Source organism: Cryptomeria japonica, chromosome 4, assembly GCF_030272615.1.
Source record: "Cryptomeria japonica chromosome 4, Sugi_1.0, whole genome shotgun sequence".
NCBI classification, from domain to species: Eukaryota; Viridiplantae; Streptophyta; class Pinopsida; order Cupressales; family Cupressaceae; genus Cryptomeria; species Cryptomeria japonica.
Genome location: NC_081408.1, coordinates 509,580,456 through 509,597,124, shown reverse-complemented (window position 1 = coordinate 509,597,124; position 16,669 = coordinate 509,580,456). Strand labels below are relative to the sequence as shown.

General features: G+C 35.9%; 1 protein-coding gene across 5 annotated transcripts in view; it reads right to left on the bottom strand.

Moving 5' to 3' along the window:
* The window catches only part of LOC131054106 (nuclear transcription factor Y subunit A-10), a 150,007-nt gene extending 137,181 nt beyond the window's left edge, over positions 1-12,826 (bottom strand). Inside the window, exons 1-2 of one of the 5 annotated variants that reach the window (XM_057988567.2) lie at positions 12,629-12,826; positions 11,591-11,932 (exon numbers count right to left, since the gene is read on the bottom strand). In XM_057988567.2, the coding sequence (XP_057844550.1) occupies positions 11,591-11,876 (286 nt within the window). In that variant the 5' untranslated portion in view covers positions 11,877-11,932; positions 12,629-12,826. Of the gene's footprint in view, positions 1-11,590; positions 11,933-12,208; positions 12,459-12,513; positions 12,606-12,628 lie in introns of those variants that run through there. The other 4 variants (XM_057988566.2, XM_057988565.2, XM_057988563.2 and 1 more) reach the window with 4 other exon arrangements.
* Between the last annotated feature and the right edge of the window lie 3,843 nt (positions 12,827-16,669).

Here is a 16,669-nt window from a genome sequence, read left to right as displayed (position 1 = left end):
AGGAATCAAAAAGTCTAGTCTGATACAAGGAACAAATGAGATAGGCCAGTTAAGAGAGGAAATTGCAAACCTAAAAAACTAATATCCTTATCCAGCAAAACACTACTCTTGATGGAATCTAAGCTAAAAGTAGAAACACAAATACACACTCCATCTATTGCCCTAGGTGTCAGAGTCAACATTTGTTGAGCGAATGTCCCCTAGACAAAACAGACATTTTTCAACTCTGTAATAAAGACCGTAAAATTGATCAATGTGACCTACTACAGACAATTAGAAACTCAAAACTGTAGTTGAGGAACTCCATTCACAATTCCTATGACATTAACTTTTCTTAAATCTATCATAGCACTTGTCGTAGGACTTGGAAACCTTCAAGACCAATTCATTCACGACTTCAAGTGGAATGACATTACTTGAAGACCCTTAACCTAACATACAATTATGTACAGGCCATGACCTATTAGTAGTGAGGTGTAAAATGGGTCTACCTTCAACTAGCTACTCACAAGTGACATGCCCTAGACAAAACAGACATTTTACAACTCTGTAATAAAGACCGTAAAATTGATCAATGTGACCTGCTACAGACAATTAGAAACTCAAAACTGTAGTTGAGGAACTCCATTCACAATTCCTATGACATTAACTTCTCTTAAATCTATCATAGCACTTGTCATGGGACTTGGAAACCTTCAAGACTAATTCATTCATGACTTCAATTGGAATGACATTACTTGAAGCCCCTAAACGTAACCAATTATGTACAAGCCATCACCTATTAGTAGTGAGGTGTAAAATGGGTCTACCTTCAACTAGCTACTCACAAGTGACATGCCAAGGTAAACCTCAAGAGTATCTTGGAAATTTACATCATCATTAATATTAATGGGAGGGCTAACAAGCTAAACAAATGTAGTTGGGGAAAACAAGTAGAACAAGACCCACTCTTTATGCTTAGGGATCCTACAAAGCTCATATATAGGCATTGAAATTCTAACCTAACTCGTAACATGGGTAACATCAATGAGAACATAGTTCAATAAAGGGGTGGACTTAGGTATGGTTATAGCATTAGTGTCAAGAATGAATGGAAGGATATTGCTGCAAGTGCTAACATTCCTACTATTGGTGGCATTACCACCCTCTTGGATGATGTCTTGTCCTCATTGTAGTGCTTTCTTGGTTTCACTTTTTTTAACATTTGCATACTTGGCTTTGGGGACCCCAATATTACTTACTGGCACATCTACCGCTTTTGTATTTGGAATATACTCGCTTTGGGCTTCTTAACTCTACACATGAGGCTGCTTCTTTGCAACCGTCAGTTTTGCTAAACCGCTATTCTTGGCCTCAATTTTTTCTTTTTGTTTCCTCCATCAACTTGTGTGATAGACACATTTGGTTTGGCAAAAGCGACAACCTCACTCCTAGCAACAACTTGCATATTCCTTAGATTGTACCCACCTTGCACATGCATGATAGTTACGTTAGTGAGAGCCTTGATATCCTAACTTGAAGTCTTTAACCTCTTGTGCCTCTACTACATGAGAGCCTTGATATCCTAACTTTAAGTCTTTAACCTCTTGTACCTCTACTACATGAGAGCCTTGATATCCTAACTTTAAGTCTTTAACCTCTTGTACCTCTACTACATGAGTTCTTTGAGATACTCTAGATCATGAGTTGGCAATTTATACTGGCCTAAAGTGGTGCCCTAATCATACTAACAAAATTCATCATCATTAAACCAAGTTGCATACTCTATTTCTCTATCCATATGGTCATATTTATGTGTCAAATTGATCTATATCATGGTCATAATAATATTCAAGATTGCCCTCCCCATTTGAGAATTGTTCCTCTTCCATGATAGCAATTGCAACAAAACAATTCATGGGATCATGAGGCAAATAGCATGCCTCGCACCATTATGAGTCTTCTTTAAGGTTCACGTGATCTTTCTTCAACGGGTCGGAAGTTTCATAGTCCTTATGTCTTCGATTCCCTTGTATATCATTTTGCCCTAGCCTTTTAGACCAATCTATGTTATATGGCCTATTATGCAATCTTTAACCTTCATTGTAATGCGTAGCAGCAATACTTGGAGGCAACCCTTTCTCATTCTTTGCAACTTTGTAAGAGAGATCCTTCAAGCCAGCCATAAGCTTATCAAGTTTATCATTAGCTATGAGAGGTTTACTTGGGGCACATTTATCTTGTTAGGAAATCCTAGCCTCAATCATTTCGCTGTACCTACTAAACGCTCCTTTGTTGTTTTCAATGTTGATAGTTATAGCATAGGTTTTTCTTAGAGTTTTAGAATTCTTGTGTCCAAGGTGATACCCCAACTTTGAATCAAAAAAACAATAATGCAACAGTAGCACATAGATTTGTTGGGCCCTAAATCAAACAGCACCTTCCTCATAGTCATAACTAAAACCTATTGTTGAAATCCACAACTATCTCATTGGTCCCCTTATGATTGTGAACTCATGTATGGCTAATTTTGGATCTATCCTATCTCTAATTGCAACTTAAAGACCCTCAAAAATTATTCCCATGAGTCAATGTTGTTTGTTATTAGACAGATTTGTAATCCACACCCTTGCACCGTCCTCCAGGGACTGCACAAATGTTTTATTATAACATGCTCATGATCAATCTCACAATCATTTATTATATTAATATAAGTGCCTAAGTTGTTCCTCTCCAAAGATTGCATTGTTCCCTTGAAACTTTAGAAATTTCCCTATCGTCTCCTTAAGAATTTGATTAGGATAGTCAAGAATCCAATAAAAGTCTAGTTGTATATATAGGTCAAATCCAAGGGACTGCCTTGCATGCGGGAACCTTTGAGCCTATCTCCTAAATAGAACTCTCACATTCAATGGATTGTTGCCTTGTGGGTTATGTCATTGATTCAAATGCATTGACTAGTAATCACACTGATCTTAGTTTGCATTTTTCTAATAAGCAAACTAATCTAGCTAGGTCGGCATTTGAACTTATCTAGCAAGTCTAAGCTTCATTCAATTGTATCTTTGCTCGAAGTGCACAAATTCTTTCTCTAACGTGGTCAAACATGTCAATAACTTGATCAATATTTATTTCCCTTTCATCACCTTCTAATTGATTTGGTTGATTCGCATCACGAAAAATCAATATCATGTTGTTGCAAGGCACGAGAGGAAGCATGGGGTGATCCAAAAATGTGTGGTTCTTGCACTTGGAGTAGGCATACCAAGCTCTTGATCATGTCTACCATATGACCTACCTCTATGCATAAGTCTTCTGGCATAATAATTCAATGTGAAAGGTATTCTAGCGGTTCTTACCACATTGTTAGCAATACTATTCGAAGTGTATAGATATTGGTCTCTTGAGTCCATAAAAACTCTCCACTCAAGTACCAGTTTCTTACATTTAAAAAGAGGGATGACCAAACTTACCTATGTCTTTTGCTCTTCATGTGGCTTGCTAGTTGTTTACTTGCACAAATGTTTCTTCAAGGTCTTAAGGATCTCTTGATGACTCATTCTCTCCATCCTCGAAGTCTTTTCTCATTTATCCCACAAGGTTCATATGAAAAAACCACCACTCTTCACTAAAGAAGAGAAATAAAACTTTGTAGAATTAAGCAAAGTGACACAATTGCAAAAATTTCTTGATAGGTATAAGGTAAAGTTGCAAAATTCTTTCAATGAAACTCCAGGTTAGTGTTTCCCTAACAATGGCAACAATGACAAAGAACCAACTACACGTAGGAAAAGGACACAACTACAAATAACTTCACTAAGTTACAAAGGTATACAATATATGAACCAAAATTAATACATTCTCAACAACAACACCATTTGTTATCTCTCAAAGTTGTGGAACCCAAACCCCTAACAACAAAATATACCTTTAAGTACTTAAGGTGCCAACTAAGGTGCATATCTTGAGGCTTATGATTGGGAAAAGACAATAATAGGCCAACTAATAAGGATCAGTAATTCCTTCTACTTTAGGCTCTACTTGGCCAAAAGTGTTGTTCACTGAGTCTTTAAGTCAGGACAATTAAAGAGAAATTAAAGATTAAATTCAAACAATTAAACGGCTAGTCCATCTGACATCTGACTCTTAACAAGCATGCCTAATGCGCTATGAAGTCCGAAATATGCCACTATGTTTCATGTCATTTCTCACTGTAACTAGACCACTAAGACCTCCAAATGACCAAATGAGAACCTTCTTGCATATGCACCCAACAATGACAGCAGTACTAGTCCCTAATAAGTGAATCCATTTAATTTCACATACACATGCAAGAAAGACAACATACTTGCATGATCCACAAAAGCTTTATCAGTTTTAAGACAGCAAAAGCTATATATATATATATATAAAATCACTAGATCATACAAGCATTGTAGATCCTGACAGTTGCTAAACTAATGGGGATAAGCGATATGACCAGGTTGCGCACCCATTAACCCACATATAATACCTTTTTCTGTGAGAAGCTACAGTCTTTGTTCTATTTCCTCCAAGGCAACACATAGTTTACATGGAGTGCCTGTTTTCAGATTGCACCTCTTTAACTTTCTTGAGGAAAATATTGCTCCAATGATAGTCTTCTAGGCAAACTGATGCAGGTCATCACAATAAACTTGGCTTCTGTACTGGGAGACAGCTTCCTTGAAGGATTGGGGAGAGTGTCAAGGAGGAAGCCCAGGCTCTCCACAGCTGGTTATGGCTTTATTGAACACAAGAGCAGATTAGATTTAGCTCATCTGTAGAGAAAGGGATTCAGATTAGAATAAATTCAATCCCATGGTCAAGGGCCTGAGATAAAATCAGAACCCACAATCTATTCATCCTTATCTACTTATCTATCCATCTTAGAATATCTACTTGGCAATGTAACCTCACTTCTCCATTGATATTGTATGAAGTCTAGCAAGTTAGCTCTCTAGCATCTTCAAAATAGCAGAATAAAGCAAAAATATAGACAGCTATTTAAATAAACTTCACACACAATAATATACACTCAAGTCTACCCTAAGGTTGGACTTAGGGCCCAGGTAGAACATGAGCATTCAAAAAAACCCACAAAAGATTGTTAACCAATGATTTAACACAACAATAACTTCAACTCATTTAGAACTTTAGTCATATCCATGTGGTAAAATAAATACCCATCCAATAGCTAACTGCAAGAATTTTAATATTCTAAGATTTCAATTCAGCAATAATCAACGCAAGACTCCCAATCGTCCATTGGATTCTTAATTAGCAACATAGCTTCCCATATAAGACTGAGCTGGGCCAAATCCAGATGTTCTATTTAATCAAGACAGATAACGATGGTATAAGGGAAACCGATGAAAAGTTTCCCACTGACAGATAAAATAGTTTCCACTAACAAATGAAAAAAAATTCACTGAAGAAGAGATGAAATAAATTAATATTTCCACTGACACTATATGCCTAAGCTTTCTGTTCATTGTTGAATCTCAAACTAATTGAGATAAATAATGATTTAAGATTTCTACAAATTTGTTAGCACTAGGGGACTATGTGTGTCATACACCTTTCAAGTCCTAGGTCTAGTCTAATTATTTAATATTTGCTATATTGTAAATTATTATGCCCACATGGAAAAGAGTGTCCCACTTGGGTGGAATCATGAAGATCCAATAGTTGGAACTCTCTGCTATGTATCACTAGTCTTATGACAGTTGCAAGAGTCATTGATTAAGAGGGTTGTTTGGTGGAGTTGGACTAAAAAGTTCTACCACTAATAATAAATACATATAAAAGTGAGTAATAGTAATTAATATCTCATGGGGGAGCATATTGGAGTTACTTATGACACCTCATATCATACACATCCAAAAACTGCTTGTAAGCGGAGATACATTCACGGCCTCACACATGTGGGGGTGATTGGATTTTGAACATGAGGGCTTGGGTGCAGCCCATGGTTCTTGTTGATGGTTTGTGGGAAACCATTTGTGGTTTCCTAGGTCTCCTTGGCCTATATATTCAGAGTTTGGGATGGAGATCATGTGTCACATTTTCTGCATTGTTATGCTGCTGAAATCCCTTGAATGTTGAGAACGTTTTGAAGCTCTAAGTTTGAGAGTGTATTGTTACTATTGTTGTCATTGATAATACGAAGTATACAAACTCACCAAGTACTTCACTAGTTTTTAGACAACTGAGTACTCACCAGGAAAACTCACAGGTCTGAGGTGGCCAAGTTTACAGAAAAACTCCATGAGTACTCACCAAAACTCAGCAAATTTATGGAAAAAACTTGTCAACGTGCAACAAGTGTGGGATAGCAGGTTTGGACATAGGAAAAACACTATTTTTTGCCTATTTACCTAGAAGCCCATAGCTAAACCTCACACAGCACTTGTGCACCCTTCAAGCAATTTGAAAGGATTTTTAGTAGATTTGAAGAGCAGATTTGAGGAATTTAAATTTCCAGGTTAGCATTTTTTTTTCCAAGGATGTAAGTTACTTCTAGCATTTTTCATAATAGATTGGAAAGATTATTTACAATTTTACTTGTGATGAATTCGATTTTTGAAAATTTTATTGCTGATTTGTAGTAGTTTTTTAATGAAATCGCTGTTTTTTTCTTAAACAAAGGGTTTAATATTTTCCAATCAAAAAAATGGTTTTTGAATTAATTAATTAATGGCAAGCCGCATAGCTATTCAATTACTATATTATATTTGTGATGAAGACTTACATATAAATTTTATTTGATTTTGTACTCAATGTTGTTTTTTTAAAACACATACTTTTCTTTTGTATTTAAACATGTTGTATGTTAGATATGATGGCATCAGGCTTGACATCAATTGCTAGAACTAGAAGCCTTCCTCTTGGAAGCAAAGACCCTACTTGGAAATACGTCATAACAAGATTGATACTAAGGAGTGTGATTTGCATCTTATGTACAAAGAAGCATAAGGGAGGCATTAATCACCTCAAATACCATATTAATGGCATTCCTAATTGTGAAACCAACCCATGTCTCAATGATAAAGAAGAAGAAAATGAGAGATACAAGCACTGCATACATTGTCGGATGAGAAGAAACTAGAGAGGGCAAGGCCACAAGCAACATAGCAACAGCCATTAATCTTGACATGCAAACAAAAACAGAAGATATAAGGCAAGCATTGTGAGATCCAGTCATTGTCCACGCATTTGAAGCACATCCACTTTAACTGATTCGAGTAGAGCACAAACAAAAAGCTTTTTTGTACCTGGAGCACAACATTTGTTGCAAGTACAAGGTGGACAAGGAGGATAAGGCATGTTCAAGTTTTTGGATTTACAACCACCTTCCCTTCATTGTGACAAAGTGCTCGTATTGGAAGAATTTGGTGACAACACTGACAAGTGAAGTGAAAGGGTACAAAGCTTCCTCTCTAAGAGAATTAAGTGGGAAGTTGCTCTAGAATGCTATCGATGATGCAAAGTTGATTTTGGAAGAACAAAAGAGGTAATGGTGAAAATTTGGATGCACTATTCTTTCAAATGGGTGGATGAACGGAAAGAAACACACCTTTATCAATATTTTCGCATCTTCATATGTTGAAATGATTTTCTTGAAGTCAACTGCTACCCCTCACAGAAAAAATAGAGAAACTTTGAGCCTAATGTTGAAACAGTTGTCTAAGATGTGGTGGTGCAAATTATCACTGAAAATGCAGTAGCATACATAGTGGTTGGGAGATTGCTTCATGAGAGGTGCCATTAATTGCTTCGGGAGAGGCATGCCACTCTTTTGGACCCCTTGCATGACGCATTGCCTTGACCTTCTTATGGAGGACATAGGAAATTTTGATTAGATGAAACTGGTTGTAGAAGATTCAAGGAACATCACGAAATATATTTATCATCACCCTTGGGTTCTTAGCTTGATGAGAGATGACACTAAGGAGGAAGGGCTTGTGTGACTAAGTGTCACAAGATTTGCAACTAACTTCCTAATGTTGCAAAGCATTACTAGTTTATTGACATAGTTGAAAAAAAAAATTGTGAGTCAAGAATCACTAGACTTGCCATATTCAATGAGGCTTGGTGAAAAGACAACCTAATAGAGTTTTTGATAGTGTCTTTGCCAAGAGAGTTGTAGAGATTTTAAAGGTAACCTTGAACTTCAATTTAAATTTCAACTTGAGTCCTTTCTTTAAAAATTTAAAAGTATTAATTAATTGTAACTTTAATTTGTTTATACTCGTAGGTGTCTAAGACCCTGGTGAGAGTTTTGTGCTTGGTGGATGGGGACCAAAACCCAATTGGGCACATTAACCAGGCCATGGATAGGATTAGGGCACATTTATGAGTCGTAAATAGGATTAAAAAGGTCATCCAAAACTAGTGTAGAGGGGATAGAAACAAACTTGATCTAATTTGGGAGATCAATAATCAAAAGTGAAACAATCAACTCACCAACCCATTCATGCAGCAAAGTACTACCATTTTTCCTTCTCTGATAGTTTCACAAATCCTAATGGTGAAGTAATTGAGGGCCTCTCAACATGAATTAAGAGGATGACATCCAAAGTTGGGGTGAGGAACCTCTTTATTTCATAGAGGCAAAATAGAACAAGCTTGGGAAAAGCTCTTTTCTTCAAAACTAGTTATTTCAAGGATATCCATTGAGGCATAAAGTAAAAAAAATTGGAGTCTTTACTTATATCTTAAAAGATACAAATTACAATTTTTAGTTAAATATTGCTTGCTTACAAACTTTTGAACATCTTATTTGCAAGTTCTTGGTAGGAAGACTAGGTTAAAAATACCTTGAATCTTTAAGTGTTAGCCTTTCGAATTTTGTCTCAACCTTGTAGTGCTTCTAGCTATTAGCACAATTTGAGTCTGTTTGATGTCATCCACACAAAGAAGCACAATAAGTTGACTCAAAAATGCCTCAATGGCCTAGTTTTTGTACAAGACAACCTTTGGCTTGACACAAAAAAGGTGGAGGACAATCAAAGGAGCTTATTCATTTGGATGAGATTGATTCCTATGATGAGGGGACCCCACAGGATGAGGAGCCCCTCCTTGTTTATAGAAGACAAGATTGCTGATTTTGAGAGACGGGCTATAAGAGATGTAGCTACAACAGAAATAGAAGATGATAGATTGGATGACATCGACATTACAAAGGAGTCGTTGCCATCTAGTAGCAAGGTGAAGACATAGGCACAACCTTCTAGACTAAGCAAGGAGCAACAATCAAGAACAAGTTCTAGACCCTATCCTCAAATTTTCACTATAATGGGGGAAAGGAAATTGTAAAATTTGTAATTTGTAACTTGCCTAGACATGCAATTTATGATGAAGAATTTCAAAGACAATCATCATAATTTCATAATAGTTATCAACTAGCTATCGTATTAACATGATGATGTAATTTTGTACTCTATTTTCATTCAAAACTACTAGAAAACACTTCCACAGCATTTCATAGACACGTTAGATAGATTTTGTAACTGAATTTTTAATAAAATTTGTGTTTTTTAAAAAAAATATATGTAAATGTTGTCGAGTTTTGCCAAGTTTTGATGAGTTGCATTTTTTTTCCACTAAGTGTGAGTTGCGTCCAAGTGTGTGAACTATGAATAATATATTGGTTTAATGATTTACAAGCTAGGATTTTTTTTGAAAGAGTTTCACCAGGGCATATTTGTATCTGTCTCTGTTTTGCAGTTGTCTCATTCTCTCTTCTATTCTTGTTCATTTCTAAATGTCATTTTTATACAAAACTTTGCGAAATTTGTGTATGAAATAAGTTGTAACTCTTTCCTTAGAGAAATAAGTAGTAATTTTTTGCATCTTTCCTTTCAGGCCTAAGATTGCAACTATGCATCTGAATACAATTGCATTAAACCAGTCTTGATACAAGGGCAAACCAGTCCACAATAACTCTCTCTGGCAACAAACTAGCAAAAGGCCCACAAACAAGATTGAAACTACTAAAATCAAGTCAAGCCAAATGCAGATGTCCATCCAACCTAAACCAATGTCAAAGAATAATAAGAATATGTGAAGATATTCTCAATGTCACTTGCAAGAAGATTGCAAGCAAATATGTGCTTTCTTTCCATTGCCAAACCTTAAACTTAATTGAACTAAGTATAAGGTAATATAGCACCGTCAAGATCACCCTAAGTCCCAACTGGCCCATGGCATGCCTAGTTACCAGACAGATACAAGCCAACCTGCATTGCAGGTGGATAATATTATGCAAATCTAGATTTCCATGAAACTAAGACAGGCCCCAGCACAGTGTCAAAAGCAAGTCGATAGTATATCTCCAAGTTAGCTATACAATGAATGTGATAACAAAACTATGATTTTCTGTCCATTGAACAACATAATCTTGACATTGTCCTTATGATGAAATATAAAGTTAATGATAGCACTGCAAGTTTGAAACCCAACTGATCCAGTAAATCTGAGGTAGCAACTAATATGCCCACTGCGCTACATTAAAAGTGGATAGATTCTATTAACAATTCCATCTTTTCTTATTGGTAGTTAATAGTAATACCAAATTGAAATCACCAAAAGTAACAGATTTACCTAAAGTTAACCACATCCCAGCAGATTAGCATATTTTATCATGGAAGAAATCAACATTACACAGATATTAGGTGTACTACTTACTATCTATCTATATATATATATATAGATAAAAAACAGCATATTTGCACCGATGCTGGAGATTGGTGCTGATTATATTTCTAATCCTCTACTATCATAATCGTAATTCATATATTACTTAAAGCCACAAAATATAGTGAAGAGAATGTAGTAAAGGTTGCCCTGAAATGCTCGCTTAAGTTAACGACACTTTGTGAGTCTAGAGAGCTAAAGATAAACAGCAATAGCCACAGTGTATAGAGAAAGTGAGGGGCAAATTGATTCACACTAATTGCCTTTTGATATTCCAATGATAATTTTCAGTGGCTTCTATTGATTTCTAAAGTCTTTAATGTTACTAACCAGCTATTTACAACAATGTATGATGCAGAGGCTCATAACATAGTCTGTTTGCAGTGTGGCACCAGCAATATGGGAAGTTTTCTGCAAGTTGCCACACGTGTATACAAGGGTGAACAAAATATCGTGTACACTATCAAGCTTGGGCATTGATTACAACAAGATTTAGCAGTGATCACCTGCAAATTGATCTGTACAAGCGAATCCTTTGAAATCTAATGACCTCTATGCATATGTATATGCATCCTAATCCTTTAGGAAATACATTATGCACCCCTTTAGTTACTACACATTTACTTTGATCTCTCTTTCTATGGATTTAAGGAAGAAACTCTGTCTGGTTATATCATATATTGTTGTTATCCCTCTTTGGGCCTCTTGTCATGCACCATAACTACTACATTAACTGCAAAATGGTTGGACTCCGGCTCTCTAGTGTGATAAATGACCTCATTGCAAGTAAACAAGGATGGGACTTCTGAACTCTGAGATTCAAAAAGGCTCATGCAACCCACCCCCCTATCAATATTTAAGTAACACTAAAATTGGAAAAAAGACAATATACCAGAATGAGTTGCCATAACATGCACTCGTTTGCTTCCCAATTGTACCCCTTCTCCTTCTGGATGACTCTGGCTGATTCCCTGCATTGGTGACGAAAGTGGCAGCTGGAGCCCAACTTGCTTCGCAACCTCGAAAACTCCCCCACCAGAGCGGTCCACCTTCGCCACGTTCACTCCATTTTGGAAGCCATGGGATCTAAGTCCGCCCCACCAAACAACTCCAGGGGAAGCAGACTGCCCACCAACATGTGCCCCCTGACCTCCATAATCCGCATGCATAGTCATCATCACTACTTCACAAGCTCCCTCGCAGGGCCCTTTCTACGTCACTCTGTCATCAAGACCTACAAAAAATTCAAATTGCATCCATCAACCCTCAAGAAAAAATAAAACAAAAAAGAAAGAAAAAAAATCACAAACACACCAAAAACGCCAGACGGACTAAAACCATAACACAAAGACAACACATAATCAATCAATTAAGGGCTCCAGCAACTTCAATCTTCGAAATGAACAAACAAACAATAAAACAATTCCTCTGAACCTAACACCCCCCCACCATCACCACGTCTCGGTTTCGAAACCGGCACCGGTGAGGTTTCATCTCACGACCGTCTTACCTTTCCACCGTTGCACACTAACCAGGGCAAAGTAAAGCAACGCAAAGCATCCTAAGTCCTACACGTACCAAAAAAAAGAGCAAGACTAAAGACAGAGAACCAACAATAGGCCTAATATGACATTACATCAAAAACGCCTTGCCATCACAAAGCTGCGCAAACATGGAAGAAAAATAAACAGGCCTCAGACGGAGCTTTCCAAAGCCTATAAATCAAATAAAAAACTTCACAAGCTAAAAAAAATGTAAACGGAGAGTTTAAGGTAAACATAAACATAATAGAACAAAATTTGAACAGAACAGTACAGCAAAACTGCACGAAGTGGTCCTCAAGGCCACAAATTTAAAATATTAACCCAGCCAAAAGCATGGAACAAAAAACTTAAAATAATCTCTTCCAGACTGTCCACAATTAAAGTACCTGTTCCAGTCAAAACCGTGAAGTTTCTCCTGGCCTTGAGCAACTCCCTTAAAGAGCCGCCGTCGTAGCAGAAATTTGGCTGTCCCCAGTAAAACTGTAGCGTCCTTCTCATCCGAACAGAAAGCAAACAGAGTTAAAAAAAACATTTGATGGAACGCGTTTTACTCCCCGCTCGATTTTTTTACCCTCCCCGTGACGTCAACATCACAGTGCAGTGCAGTGCTTGGTTTTTTTCGCACAGACGTTGACGAGGAGGAACGTGCGGAGTGACTGGATGAAACGGAAAAGTTGCGGTAAAAAAATAAGATTAAAGAAAAAAATATGTTGTCGAAGTTACGGTAAAAATAGATAAAAGGATAAAAGGAAAAAATATGTTGTCGTCTTCGATGGAGGTGACGAGTAATGACGATGATGGCTGACACTCAGAACAAGTAATATTTTGTTAGTTTTAGCAGGCCACGTGTCGGTCAACTTTAGGTCCATGACCAATCTACGCTTGTGATGCGTACCCCACACAAGTTGCAAACATCATCAAATATTATTTTCTTTTAACAGTGTACAATCATTTTGAAAAGATGTTTTGAGTACCTAACCTTTCCTAGTACGCTGCTTCCTAGGTTTTATTCCCCACGCCTAGCTATGAAAACTTTCTATATGAAAATGAAATAGATAAAAAATTAATTAACTTAGCAATCTGTTTAGTTAACGTAGCTTACTCTAAAAGGTCAAGTGACAAAGATGGGTAGCTTGTACAGCAGCAATACATTCATTAAGACAGCTGAAAATTATGTATTTAAAATTAAAAAATGATTAGACGTGAAAATTATATATTGTTTTAATTAATATATGTTTTTAAAATTAAAAAATGATTTAAAAATGGGTAACTTGTATAGTTTTGGATGGTTTTCTATGCAACTTGTGTTATGTCATTTAATTATGAGTTTTACTATTCAACATATGATTGTGAAGTTCAAAATTTTGAGAATGAGACTTCATCTCTATTCTATTGTAAACTTATATATGTGATTTTAATTTTTATTTATATAGTTTTGATTTTATATTTATAGTTTTTTAAATGATTATTTTGAGTCTTAGTAATCATGTGTGAAAAGAGTTTTAGGATATAATAATGTCTTAGTTAGTGATAGGTTGAAATTGGGGTAGATATGAGAAATATTTAATGTTTAATAACTAAATTTAGTTTGGTTTAAGTGTTAATCTGGGACATAAACTTGTGAAAGGCGTTATGGCTATATGTGCAAGGACTACATGTATTGAGGTGAGGTGAGGTGAGTGCGGTAAAATAGAAAAAAAAAATATTCATCAAAACTACTTTGTTATAAAAGAATTTAAAATCAAACTCAAAACATGTAAATGAAAAGAACTTGATAATTAACCATATTGAAAACTGTAGACACGACCACCAAATTAGATAAATATTTAATGTTTATTTAACTCACTAACAAATCTTCTATTAATTAAATTAATATTTAATTAATTCACCCCAACCCCTTTCTTCTATTAAGTTTAATAAATTATTCAATTTATTTGATTTAATTCATCTAGCCAAATTCAAACTATTAATTAAATAAATAAATTATATTTGTTTAATTAAATCCACATTTAATTAAATTCACATTTAATTGAGTTCACCCCAACCCCCTTCTTCTATCAAGTTTAATAAGTTATTCAATTTATTTGATTTAATTGATCTAACCAAATTCAAACTATTAATTAAATTAAAAAATTCTATTTGTTTAATTAAATCCCCTCCCAACATTTAATTAAATCCTCCTATCTCATTTAAATAAATTAAGATTTATTTAAACATCCTAAAATTCAATCCACTTACATTTTTCCTACAAACCCACTTGCAAGCTAACCCCTTCTAGATTCTTCTAAACTCTTCCGATTAGCCTAAACCCCCTCCTAATCATTTGCACATTCCTAAACTAAAAGATTAGGAAGGAGTCACTTCTCAAACCATTAAAGGATTTATCCCTTCTACAAGTTAACCTCCAAAACCTTCCCAACCCATTAATGGCTAACTCACCTTTGACCCATGGTTAGAGACATTTTCTCTAACTTAACCATTCATTTAACCCACAAGTCTCTTCAACCATTTATTTCTTTAACCATGGTTATCCTTTAATCCTTGCACAAGAGTTTATCCCTTGGATAAAATCTTTATCCACTAACTTAACCCTGACCAAACCCCCTAAGGTAACCATCATTTCTTCTCAAGCATTTAATGCCTCTTCCCTTTCCTCTCAGGCATTTAATGCCTCTTCCCTTTCCTCTCAAGCCTTCTCATGTTGACAATTGTCACCATTTCATTGGTGAAAATTGTAAACATGGATTGGCGATCACCAAATTCTCAAGCAATCCTAACCCTACATAGGACAATATAATCTTGATCTTCCATTTGACCATTTCTTCTATGAATATAGCTCAAGGCTCTCATTATCAAGGTGATACACAAGATCATTATCAAGAGACTACTTACTTTGTGCTACATACACTGTGCTCCCATTATCAAGGCTTTGATTATCAAGTTAGACAATTTAAGCATTTTAGAGGCATTTTAGATCGTTATCAATAGTAATAATCCATGTTAGCTTAGCATTTTTACTATCATAACATCTTAATATCATAGATTGATCATAGAGAAGTATTGTTATCATCATATAGATCTTAATTGTATTAGCATATAGGTCCCTTTATCATAGCACTCGTTCTTTGAGAGTCATTCTAAGGGTTTAGTGCTCAATGATCTGAGAGCAATAATCAAACTTGAGGAATCCTTGGAGACAGAGAACAATGGGATGACCATTGAGGAATTGCTCTTTTCATTTGTTTGTTGTTGTTAATTTCCTTGATATAAGTATCTCATTAGTATGTTAGTCATTTTACTAATTGATTGATCAACATTTCTATAATCAACATATCAATCAAGTCAATGTCTCCAAGTAGCGATTAGATCACTTTGTGATGTTGGGATGAAAAGAATAAAATTGTCTATCGTGCTTTGAAAGTGATAGGTATATGCTCACCCCTTAATTGGGTGATGAAAAAGCCATACTCACTCTTTTTCTTTCTTCCCTTTATTGCAATTAGAATACAACCTTTAGCAGGCCTACCCTCCTAAGAAGCTCATAAGGTCGGTGAGAGGGGAACGACCTGAGTGGGGAACTGCTAACGCCAAGTATTCCAACCCACTATAATCGAATATGGATCGTGAGGAAAATCGCATCCAACGGTTTTGGTCACTAATTAGCCTTCCCTCGGTATCTTGGAGATACGTAAAGCCTTTGTTTTAAAGGTTGGAAAGCCTCCTGAGGGAGTTTATCATTGAAGATCGAACGAAAGTCTTACTAAAAATCTTTAAGAGTAGAAATCAAATCAAGTCAGTAACCAAACATTATAATATCAAAGTGCAAGGGTGGGGAAGAATCCACCCCCAAGACACTCACCATACGACTCCCAAGATACGGGCACACCTTTAGGTGTGACATGGTTGTGTGAGCTAAAGGAGTTCCAAGATTGGGGCTTTTGATATTATAACGACCTTTTGACCTTAAGAGTGAGTCTACTTGATGTGTTTTTATTGTTCAAACCCGTGAAAACTAAAAGGATTTGAAAAGATCTTTGAACAAACACTTATTGTGGAAACAATCAAAATTTTGTTATTTTATTACTGGCTATTATGTTTTCAATCATTATTTATAAGATCACCCATCAAAAAGTCATTTTTTCACTCAGAACAACAGTCAAAACAAGCAAAATTGCCAATCACAGAGCAGTCTAGTGCATATTTAGCAAACATTAGTGCATATAGTCACTTTATCAGCACATAAACACTCTGTTTTAGCGCATCTCAAAAAAAAAGGTAGGGCTTAAGCAAAATATTTTAGCGCATAAACCTTGGGGCAACATAGCACGTTTGCCTGATTTACCAGCACATCTGAGTTCCAGAGTGGTGCATTTGAGAAACAGGGAAGTGCATTTTGCTAAATCTTTTAGTGCATTTACCTGTTATTT